The following is a 12,224-nucleotide window of genomic DNA, read 5'->3' on the forward strand; positions in this document are numbered from 1 at the left end:
GCAACGTGCTGAGAAGAGGAGGCAGTTCAATATCTGCTGCAGAGTTGCTTTTCCTTTCTTGCAAGTTCCTCTATGTACAATAAGTTTTGTTGCTGAAAGAGCTAATGAATACCAGACCAGCTGCATTTGACATTATGAGAAAAGAAAGGGGCCATCTATTGACTCACATGCCAGGTTTCAGCCAGCTGTGGATATTTTATTTTTAATTATTACTTATCCCATCAGAAAATTGAATTATGCTGAAATTATTGGTGATGTTGTTTGGAAAACAATACAATACTGAGTTAAGCTATGGTTCTGTGTTAAATATAGGGTACTTATAGTTAATGTGCCTAAGCTGCATCAGAGGGTTTAAAGAGAGGTGAGAGCACTTCTCTCAGGTTCTACCATCTGGGCTTTGGCAGGTGGCAGGGGATTAAGTTATTTTTTTCCTGTGATCTAAATTGCAAGAGATAATGGCTAGCAGAAGTGTCAAGTAGTGTTTCATCATTGATATGGGAACTTTTTCCAGATTTTTTGGCAAAAAATAAAATCCCAGTGTAATCTTCTAAAATTTATTAAATAAAGGAATTATATGTCTTTGAATTTAATTCAGGATAATTCAGGGAGAAGGTTTTTTAAATATTCAGTATTTTTGTAATAACATGTTAATCAAATTAATGGATTAGTACATTTTTGTGGTGCCTGAATGTGAGGACAACTCTGAAAGTAGACTTTGTTCTTCTATACACTGTTATCTTTTGTGAAACTTCCCTTGCTTTCTGACAGTCACTTTCTGACTTGATGCATCTTCATCTAACAAACCCTGAAATCAGGTTGATTCATTTGAGGCTTTTCTCTGCAGAGAGGTTTATTAAAATCACTCAGAAAAGTCTTAAATTTAACTGTCGCTTGGTGTTTTGTTAGTCTTGCATTGCATTGATCAGTGCCTGCTGCATGTATGCACTGCTGCATTGCTGTGATAAAAGCAGAACAGACACCTCAAGCCTGTGAAAATGAACTGATGGGAATTTCTCTACATGACTTAGTGATGTCAATTTTTCCATTATATGGGAAATATTGACTTGTTTACATGTTTTTTCAAGTGCGTACAAATTGAAGAGGTGTTTGTCCTGTTCTTAAGTTGCTGTTAACTGCAACTTCTAATGGAAAATAGCTAATTAAGGTGAGGGTTTTTTTTTTTTGCATAAGTGATTTGGGAGGTGATGGTTTAGTGTGAAGGTGAGCTGCAGCTAATAAAATAGCTCATCTGTTTCTATATTTGAAAGTACTCACTTTGATTCTGATGTCATGTGTTTTGCAATAAAACTTAACTACTAGCAGAAAAGGAATTTTAAATAAATGAGACTTCTGATGAGTTTCCTGATTTCAGCTTTCATTATATTAGTAGCCATGTGACTAAAACTCAAAAGGAAGTTTGCAAGCTGAGGTAGCATAAGCAGATCCTCATCTTTAGAACAAAGCACATGTAGTAATTGAATGTGTATAGTTTTTTGAATTTTGCAGCTTTTTTTATGCAAACTGGATTTACTACATAATAGAGGGAAACTGAGGTCATACAGTGAGAGGGTGAGCTCAGTTTTAGTGTTACCTCAATATTTTGGGAATATGAGTGTTGACTCTGCCTTACACAAGTTGTATGTACTTCTCCTCTGACTTGGTATGATGTGTTTTAAAACATGTATTGCACTGAAGGATAAAGGATCTCATATATGGTTTCCTGACTTTAAAAAAAAAAAAAACATACTGAGCATCAACTGCTGACATGTTGTCAGCTTTGGTATTTGAACCAATAAACAAACCTGTCTGAATTTAATTTATCAAACAGAAGTTTTAGTACAAGTTGACTTAGTATTAAAAATACATAGCAATCTTGTCGTTTAATGTCAATAACCACATTATTTCCAAGATGTTCAAAAAGCCCAAATCAGATACTGAGCTAGAAAAATGCAGTCCTTGCACCATTCACTTTCAATCTCTGGTACTAATTCTGTTCTTAAACAAATGCACTGTGCTCAATTTAACTTGTCACTGGAAATAATTAGTGGTAAAGGTCCACCTACAGTTTGAATTAATGCTCCTGGAAGAATTTACTGTTAAATTGTGAGTTTTGCATTGAGCTGAGCAGAAGATTCATAGCAGCTCTTGTTCTTTGTCTGTGTGTGACTGTGCCCATGTGTCCCTCTGTGCACTTGCATAGCAAGATCTTAGGGCTTTGTTTTGGACAAGTATTTCTGTAGTGGAAAATTGATTTGGAGAAGGGAGAACTGTTCCCAAGCTGATGGGGTAGTTTTCCCTTTTTTTTCCCCCATCCCCCTCCCCTGGCAGAAGTGAACTTTATGGCCCAATTATAGAATCCCTTAAAATGCTAGTTATGATGGAGTTCCAGCATAACCCAATAATATAGGTGAGTCTGACATCTGTCAGTAACTAATGAGGGTAGCATTGGAATCAGGATTTGGAGTTTACTTCTCTAATTTCTCTTAAGTTTGACCCATCCTATCAACTTAATGTTGGACCTGAGGATAAAAATAAAATGAAAAGAGGACATGCAGGAATTTTAAGAGAAGTTGGTACGTGATGTATGCTGCAGCAATCGGTGCAGATGTGATTCAGTTGTTAAAGTAATTGTTTGCAGCTCATAGCAAAGTCATGAAGGAATAAGACCTTGGCTAAACTTCTCAGGAATAGAACTTCTCTATAAAAATAGATGACACATAAATGGCAGGAAATTAAGCCAGTATGGTCATGTTCTGAAGCCACAAGGGTCAAATCCTGTCCTGTGTTATTCCAGTGCATAATCAGTCAAACCGTGTTACTTGAGAGCAGAGTATGGCATGGCAAGGCAAACTTTAAAATGTCACTTTTTATTTGGAATTTTGTGGAAGCACAGCTTTTTCTCTTCTTGTCTAAATGTATCTGGTTAGAAACTGAGAAACTTATTAAATAACTCCTGGGGTTGGAGGTAACTTTTTTGTTTATGTTGTTTCAGAGCTGATTGTAGTCTGTTAATTCCTCTGTCAGAGGAATAATACATCAGAAGGCTTTGACTACCCAGGGTGGTCTTTGTTTGTGGATTCTGAATGCTGAACACTGAGAGATGGTACTGCAAGCAATCATAGTCTTGTTAAGCAGTTTTCTTGTGCTGCTCCTTTTGTTGCCTGTGTTTCTGTTCAGGGATGTGTGTGTAGCTCATGTTAATGATGTGTGCGTGCCTTCCCAGACCAAAATGTGGAAAAAGAGATGCTTCTTTCATCTGTATTAATTAGATTTGATTTAAACTAAGTCTTCATAAAACTATTTTGTCATGTTACTAAGGAAGATGATAATACACAGTTTGAGTTTTCTTGTTTCCACAGCCTGTTTTCTTTCTGAAAGGAAAGGTAATAGTTCTTGAATAGGAAAAGAGGGAACAACTCTGGCAAAGCATGAATCACTTCTGCTGGGAGAGAGCATGTGCTTACATTGTTTCCCTCTGTGTCCTTCTACTACAAAACCAGATGTGTTTATCATCCCTGTGTGCACACAAGTGGTGCAGCTGTTTGTTCATCACACCATTGCTCATTAGTGCTGTTGGCTGATTGGATTTGCCAGACCAAAGCCTCTTGAGCTTATGCAGCTCAAGCACAGTAGAGGCCCAATTCCATATTGTCCAGCTCTTCAGTCTATCTGTAGGGAGAATAAATTCCCTATCCATAATAGAGATGTGTTTAGGGTCAAGCAGCAAGTAGGAAAATGATCTGGGTGAAGGTGTGCAAAGACAGTGGTTTACATTAAGGCAGAAGAATTTCTGTGGTACTGCAGAGACCCCTGACTGCAGCTGTTGCTGAAACAAGACCAGAGCAAGAACCCATCATCCAGGTCCTTTCCTGCTCTTTCAGTGCCCTTTGGAATAATTTTTTTCTGTGATGCTTCCTTGCCTTTGAAGAAACCTCTTTTAATGCATGAGTGCATTTCAGATGAGCACTGCTACAGTATCTAGGAATTTGTCCTATTTGCCTTAAACCTCCTTGTCCCTGGCCCAAGCTTTGTTCTGTATAATGCAGCTGAACAAAACAATGTCACTGTTCCACTTTGGCACTGTATTGATTATTAGTCACTTCAGAAGAGTTAAATCCTCTATGTGAGCCCCCTCTGTTGTAGCTAATGGCATAATTCATAGCATCTGTAGGTGCCTGCTGGACTGGTCCTGAGACTAGCTGAAACTTTCTCTGCTTAATTACATGCAGGTGAAATAGGTAGGCTTGATGTTTGTAGAGTGTAATTCCACATTCCTACAATAAAAGCTTGCAAGATTTATACTTACTCAGACAGCAAAGGTAAAAGGTTACAGTTCACAAATCCACTGAATTAGAAAATCTAAGAGGCTAACATCTTGATTAAAATTCCATACTGTAAAGTTTTAAAATGTGATTTAATGTTGATCTGGGCTTTATAAAGGGGAAAATTGCTATATATGCTCACCCTCTCCATGTTAGCACTAGTGTTGAATCATATTCCTGACTGTGTTGCATTAAGTACTGCATTAACTTGCTTAGCTTTCCATTTGTCTTTAAAAGCAAACAAAAGTTAACCCCTGAGATGAATGGTCATTACCTGTAGAAGCTGTTAAACCCCCAGCACTGTTTCCTGCACTAAATTGCCCCATCCAACCTAAATGTAATTGTTAAAGGAATAACTACAAAATTTAAATTCAGTTTAAACACTTTAAGGCTGACAAACTTTTCTGTTATCTCCTTAAATTCCTAACTACACTGAGTGCATGTACTCTGTAAGCACTGTTCTAGTGGTTTCTCTCAGTTACTTCACAAAATAAGCAGCCTTGTATTTTGTTATATCTGAGCATAATTAGATAAATTTAGCATTTCACATAAATATTTCTTAAAGTCATACTACTTTTGCAATAATAGCACTAAATAGCCAAATTAAATCACAGGTTCTTGCAGCTTATAAACAAAACTTATAAGGATACTGTGGCACAATTCAGAATATAAGCACAAATATCTAGGCCAATAAATAGATCAGCTTTCATGGTAGACTACACCAGAAAACTGCACACTTAAATCTAGAACAGTCTGGCTAGTGGGAGATGAAAGACTGTTACATCATGATCCTGTTTAGCATCTGATGTGAAATGAGTTGATGGCAGTTTCTTTCCCTTCCTGGGCACCTACATCTACAAAATTGAAGTAATCTTTGAAGATACAGCAGAGACAAAGCACTGAACAATTGTCATTTCACTTTGTAGCCACAGTGCTGTGTATTGCTGTCAGCTTGTATTGATTTTTAACTGGGTCTTTGGCATTGCAAATAGAGTTTTACCTTATTTGACTACAAGAATTGCAGCAGTAATTCTTTATCTGCTGGAAGGAATGGTTATTATAGTTCAGTGTCTAATTATGTGGCAGAATGTTAGAGGCTGTTTGCTCTTTCTCATTCATACCCAGTATTCCAGTTCTTTTCTGATTACTAGCTATAGATGATGACATAAACATTGCCTTTTGAATATATGAAAGTGCATGTTAAATTTCCAGGAAAACAAGGGATAAGTGCAGAGCTAAAAAAAGAGAAGAGCATCTTTGGCTCTTTGAACAGAGATTTAACTTTGCCTGTGAAGGTGTCAGGAATTTTCTTGGGATTTGATGATTTCTACATAATATATAAATAGAAATGTTTTTGTTTACTACTTGTTTTTTAACCTCATGCAAGAGAAATTATTCCTTCTCTTTTGATTTATTTCAAATGCATAACTTAAAAATCTGCAGTGATTTTGGATCTTGAGTATTTTCCTAGACACTTGAGTTATAAAATCTAATGTATTTCTACACCTTTTATTTTCTTGTTTGAACAGGGAGACATTCTTTCCCACTTAACTTTAGGTTTTAACTTCTAGTGCATTAGCAAGCCTCAAGCACATAACATCATGGAGAATACTATATTGTTTCCTCTTGTCAGCACCACTCTGCACCAGTGAAGCAGCATTTCTACTCACTTGCAAGATTCTTGAAAGAAAAGGTTATCTGCAAACACTGGAGTGTTCACAAAATGCTCAGTGCAATTCAAGACAGAGAAGTCAGTCATGTCAAGAGATTTACTTTACAGAAAGATTAATAGTTTGTTACATAAACACAGCATTTTTCTTACTATTTTTCACTTCATGCATAGTAGAAGATGTAGGGATTAGTACTGTGATGGGATATTTTTTAATCTGTACAACCAGTTGACATTTCTAATCATTTACAGTAGACATCTCCAGCTTGAATTGTCCCAGGTGAAGGTATAAATGTAAGTAATTAGGTGCATGAAGTGAAAATTCAGTTTAGTGGGAGGGACACCCTTCCCATCTGTGTGTGGTTGGATGTGATGTCAGCCAGGTGAAGGTTTGTTCTCAGTGTGACTGAGAGCTGCTCAGCACCAGGCTTTTGTGTCAGTTCTTATAAAGTCCTTCCTTGACCCTTCCCCTTAATCTCTTCAAATAACAAATTTGTACCTTGGTTGGGTTTTGTTGTTGCTGAGACTCAGCTGTGACCTCTCTGGGGACAGGTTGGTGTCAGAAACATGAATGTGTTGTGCTGTTGGTGCTTCTGGTATGAAGTTTAACTATGAGTTACCATCAGTAAAAGCATTTTGGGCCAGTCTCACTAATCTACAGGAAAAATAATTCAAGGAAGTGAAGTAAGGACCCATGAAGCTCTCAAAGAGAGAAGTGCAGCCCATCTAACTTGCTCCATCTCCATCAGCTGGCTAGATACAAGGAAGGAACAAAAAAAGCCACATATTGCTACATGGTTGAGTTCTGCTGCTTCAGTATTTTGCTCTTGGATTAGATGCTGATACTCCAGGAAATTCCAGAATCTCCTCTTCATGAGGATCACTGCACCATCCTTGCATTTCACATTACTGGTAGAGAGCCCTTAACAGTTGAGAAATCCTGTGTGCCAGTCTTTAAGCAGCATCTCCTGTGGCATCAGAGGCAGAAGTCTCAGGATGGGACAGGAAGCAAGCCAAATAACCAGTCTGAGCAGTCTGAATTCCCTCTCTTCCTAAGCCTGGGACTTCAGGGAGCAGCCCATCCCATGGTGATAGCTGGTGCTGGCAAAGAGTGGGGTGGGCTGAGGGCTTGTGGTGGTTTCAGGCTTGCTCTGCTGCAGCTGCACCTCTTCAGAGCAGCTGGATCTTCAGAGCCAAGGGCTGGACCTGGAGCATGATGGGGGCTTGGGGGAGAACCATGAGAACTGCTGCTCCCATTGCACACTAGGTTTTCATGCACATAAATGTCTTATTTTTTCCCTTGACTACTGTAGCAAATGCTCTAGTTTTGTTAGTAAAACAAAAACAACCTTCTTATTGCTTCTTATATTTGGAAAGTGATGTATTACGGGTTTCTGAGCTGAAGGTTTAATAAAGAGTACAGACATTAGCTTCCTTTCAAGCTGCTCTGGGCCTTTCTTGTTTGCTTTGTGTGGCAAGGGTCTAGAGAGATTTCTTTTATTTCCTTCTCCACCATTGTTTTTGGTACAAAGTTGGGGTTTTTTTCTTAATATTCAGACATTTTATCGCCTCACTTCTTTTAAAACTCTGAGGTTCTTTTTTTCCCCCCTTTTTTCCCATCACACAAAAGAATACTTCTAGCTGATTGAGTTCTATCCATTGCCAACTGTGGACTCTTTTGTCTTGCTAGTCCAGCATCCTTTATAAAATGAGGACCATTGAGCAAGTACTCGCAGGCTCCCCACTGAGCACAATTGTTCTTGAAAGGTGTGGTACTGTACCAGTGTAACATGGAAAGCTGCAGTTCAGAGGGTCTGAATGCATTGCAATTTCTACCTTTTGCTTTGTGAAAGGAGCTGGATTGTGCTGCCAGATAATAAATCCACCTATTTTTAGTTTGGTGAGGTTGTGACAAGTGGGTGAACAAAGAAGCAGTTGAATGCACTTGCTGTTGTGTTGAAACCGGCTAAAAGTTCCCATTCAAGTGGTTTCAGCACAGTACAGCTAACAGGCAATTTTCCATTTATGTACACAAACCTTCTAGAAAGACAGCTGTGTGGTTGGATTAATTTCTAGCAGTAAATTGAATAAAAGATATTTTGAAGGGGGACTCAGGAATTCCTTTTTAAAACACTGAAAGCAGAACCTTCAAAGCTTCTCTTTATTTGGTTCCTATGCCTCCCAGTACCTACTATAAGTTTAAAGAACTGAAAATATTGTCCCCTATAAGGAGATAGAACACATCTTGTGTTTTTCAAAGCAATGAGATAGACTTAGAATTAAAATATACTTTAAAGTTTTTTCCTTTAAAAATATACTGGTTTGCTTTTAAGTAAATATGAGAGAAACTTGTACCTGTTAGTCATAGAAACTCAAATGTTTCTACTAGAATAAACTGTAAGTGAGCTATATGGAAGCATTTTGAAAACAGGAATGTATATTGTACCAAAGCTGTTTTCACAGGGGAGTGAGATTTGAAAATAGAAGTCTTTTTGATCATGCAAGGTTATTTATCTTGTTGATGTTAGTCATATGCAAAACTGGACATGGGCTTTAGCCATGGCTGACAAAGACTTTGAATTCCTCCTGACAGAACTATGACCAGCAGTAATTTTTTTTTCTGAGAGTTCATCTTCGGATGGAGGCCTTGGAGTTACATAAATCAGCTCCTAGATGCGGTCTTGTTTGTCTGTTCAAACAAACTAGGTTATCCCTTATAGATCTTTCTGGCCAGAAATGTGAGACTTGTTAGCTAATCATCTGATGTGAGATATGAAAGCTGTTTGAGCAGAGGAAGAGCAAAACAAGCCTCTGATCAGTAGAGAAATGTGTTAAACTTGTGCATTTTTGAATTGGTGTTAAATGTGGTGCAGGCTCAGGGAATGCTGCTGCAGTGCCCTCCCCATGGAGGGGCACCAGTGATGGGGCCACCATCCCATCCCATCCCAGTGCTGCTGGTCACCATCAGCCCACCTGTGCTGTGGCTGAGCTCCAGACCTAGAGTGCCCTGCTCTTTAGCTGAGCTTTCCCTGGAGATTTGATGTAGGTGTGTCCAAGGAGCTGAATGACCTTGCAGCATGGCAGTGGGGTTGTCTGCAAGGTGTTCCATGTGTAACATCAGCCTAAGGGATCAAGCTAATCCCCTCCCCTAGTGAGCTTCCCTCTTTTAACCAGCTGTATACAGACAAGGCTAATTCAAGTTTCTTCTGAATTTGTGAAGTTGTGGTTAAAAAATACAAAAGATACTGATAAGCCCCCTTACATGCTGGTGTGCATTGGTGAAGTAGGAACCATTACACTATCCTCTGGAAGAGCATCTGGAATGCAGCATACTAGGAATGTTGCAATGTTCCTATTTCAAATAAACAAATATGAAATACTTAACAAATGACAAATTGGGGGAGGAAGCTGGAAATGGGTGTAAAAGTTGGTCTTGTTCCCTGTGGATCTCCCTGTAATCCAATGATTGCCATGGTGAGACTGGAGTCACTTGACCAGTGAGAGACAAAATGAGTGTGACATTCTATCTTGCACCACCTCTCAGAGAAGCCCTGGCTATTTCACCTTCCTCTCACTGGGTGCATGCATGCAAACAATTTGGAAGTTTCTCACTTGTTAAAATTTAAGTTCTGCTCTCTGTGTATTTGTTTTTTCTTAAATGCTCTCTGGATTCTAGCTAAGGATCCCTTAGTTTCATGAGGAGCTAAGACATTTTTCCTTTATTTCTAATACAGAGGTAGCTCATTTGCTGAGTGTTTCTTTTCTTTTGCTGCTGTACAAATAAAGGTTAGTGCCCCTCTAGTTTTAATACCCTTTGAGTTTAAACAGAATTGCTCCTGAGCTCTTGTTCAGACAGTACCCAGCTGAAAGACAAGCTGAGCTGACTCTGGAGCAAGATGCTCCCAGTAGAGGCTTGGGTTTCTTCTGTTTGAGATTACCCAAATGTGCCAGTTGTCCTGGCAGCCTCACTGAGGTGACGCCTGAGGGCTCATTGTCTGCAGGGGAAATTAATTGTTGACCAGGCTGCAAGCAGCTGTCTGACCTAAATGCTGGTGTCACCAAATGCTCTGCTCTGGATTTCCAGAAACCCAATACAGCAAACTGGGTGGGGGTCTCTCTCTCTCCTCGTGTAGTTGACCAAGGATAGGTTTTTGGATCATCCTGCATAAGAAAGGGGACTGTTTTTCTCACAAATGGCCATCTAGGCAAAATATCCGTGCAAAGCCTGACTGTGCAGTAAGTAAATACCATTCTTCCTCTTTCTTCATGCCTCTCATTTCCAGGATTACTTTAAGCACGTGGCACTCTTGAGTACATACACTCAAACCATACAAGAATTTGAAGAATTTATTCTGTTCCTCCTGTCCAGTCATGGTTAATATAGTCATGGTTTCTCTCTTTTTATTGCAGACTTTAAAAAATTCCAAAAGTCTTTGCTCGCTTGACTATGAAGATGATGATGATGACACGCAAATGAAGACAATTGTGTCATCCCCATGTGACTCAAATGATCTTATGAACATCATCACCCCTGGCTCCAGCCCGATGAAAGAGCAGCTGGATGAAGGGAGGCACCACGGGCCGTGCCAGCGTAGCTTCAGAACGAGGGATTACAAGCAAGCAGACGCCGTGTGCGAAAGCGACGAGGACACGAGTGATTGTGAGAGCACTGAGGAAGGAATCTTCCCTCTAGACTGTGGGGACTTGGACCTAGAGCAGATTGAAAACAACTGAGACTCCAAGCTGTGTGCTAGAATCAGAATTGTTCTAAATTAAAGTGATAGAGGATTACCTTTGCCATGCATAATCCATGTCCCTGAATCTCTGTATTGCCTATCTTTGGGCTTGTGTAGAAGAAATGTTTCAGGTGGGGAAAAAACGTGAACCATTGTTACCTGTTTAGTCTATTGGTCAATATGTGGATGACAAAAACAACAACAAAAAAAAGTAGGAAGTTAAATGTTATTTTGAACATTAAGGAATAATTTTGATTAAAAATTTCCTAACAAATATTTTGCATTTTTATGGCTTTTACAGTTCTGGAGAAAAAGCATCTCTATTTTGAAACGAATTTTCAGAAGGGCATTCTATAAAACTAAATCTGTCTACAGTGATTCTGGTGCGGGTCTATGTTGCTTTTGTTAAAGAGCTTAATGTGAAAAGTGAATTGCATAATGAATTGGTAATAAACCTTCAGATAGAACTCTTAAATATCTGGTTGACAACTGGTCCAAAATACTTAACTGCCATCTTTGACAGTGTCTGGTTAAAAAACAACTTCATAACATGTACAAATGTTCTTTTCATACATTCAGAACTTTTTGATCAAAATATGGTAGTGACCTTAAAGGTTAACATTTTTCATTATTTTACTACTTGAATTGTTTTCTAGCCTGAAGCAATGCTAATTTAGGTGGGCTAAAACTGCAAGTAGCTGCCCACCTACTTGGTCATTATGTTTTCTGTGTTTCAAAAGAATGTACAACAAGAGCACTTGAACTTTTAGACAGGGACTTTGTAATGATCAATTCCCCAGGAGGTGATCCCTTCAGCAATACTAGAAGGAAAATAGTCCTTGAATTAAATAAAATGACATTTTGCTTTGCACTTGTGTCTGGTCATGGATTTTACTGGTGAAAAATGTGGTAGAGTCTGTAATGTGGTACTTAGGTGTGGGAGAGGAAGGGCAGATTTCTGGTCATCTGAAAGAAAAGTGACATCAGGCTTGTCTGGAGAGCTGTGGAATAACTCATGCTGGATCCCAGAAGTGTCTCAATGATTACATTCACTGGAATCATCTCAAATGTCATACTGCACTCATTGCAGACTATTGCAACATGTAATTTTTTTTTTTTTTAAGTTCAGCTGCAATAAGGAACTCCTTCAACAAGGGGGAAATTGATCTCAAAATGGTGTTAAATGGGATAGGAAAAGGAAACTTAGGTAATGGCATTTGAGTCCATCATGTTAGTGTGCTTAAATGAGCCAACTTTTACTGGAACTTGGGACATAAAACCAAAACACAGCAACCAGTCAGCTAATGCAATATGATTAAAATATGAAAAAAATATCATGAGGAATATGCCGAAGGCTGTGGCAAGGTGTGATACAGGATCCAGCCATGTGATTAGGGTCAGCCTTTGATCTTAAAGGGATGTCCCTTAATTACTGAACAAGTGCACATAACTCAGAAACTCAACAATATTTTAAAAGGGTGTTCAGAAAGATGCTTT

General features: G+C 38.8%; 1 protein-coding gene across 3 annotated transcripts in view; it reads left to right on the forward strand.

Moving 5' to 3' along the window:
* The window catches only part of FAM53A (family with sequence similarity 53 member A), a 68,755-nt gene extending 57,157 nt beyond the window's left edge, over nucleotides 1-11,598 (forward strand). For all 3 annotated transcript variants that reach the window (XM_056489465.1, XM_056489467.1, XM_056489466.1), the window contains exon 5: nucleotides 10,402-11,598. In XM_056489465.1, coding sequence (XP_056345440.1) covers nucleotides 10,402-10,725 — 324 coding nt within the window. In that variant the 3' untranslated portion in view covers nucleotides 10,726-11,598. The remainder of the gene's footprint in view (nucleotides 1-10,401) is intronic.
* The last annotated feature ends 626 nt before the right edge of the window (nucleotides 11,599-12,224 follow it).

The sequence above is a fragment of the Oenanthe melanoleuca genome, chromosome 4 (assembly GCF_029582105.1).
Source record: "Oenanthe melanoleuca isolate GR-GAL-2019-014 chromosome 4, OMel1.0, whole genome shotgun sequence".
NCBI classification, from domain to species: domain Eukaryota; kingdom Metazoa; phylum Chordata; class Aves; order Passeriformes; family Muscicapidae; genus Oenanthe; species Oenanthe melanoleuca.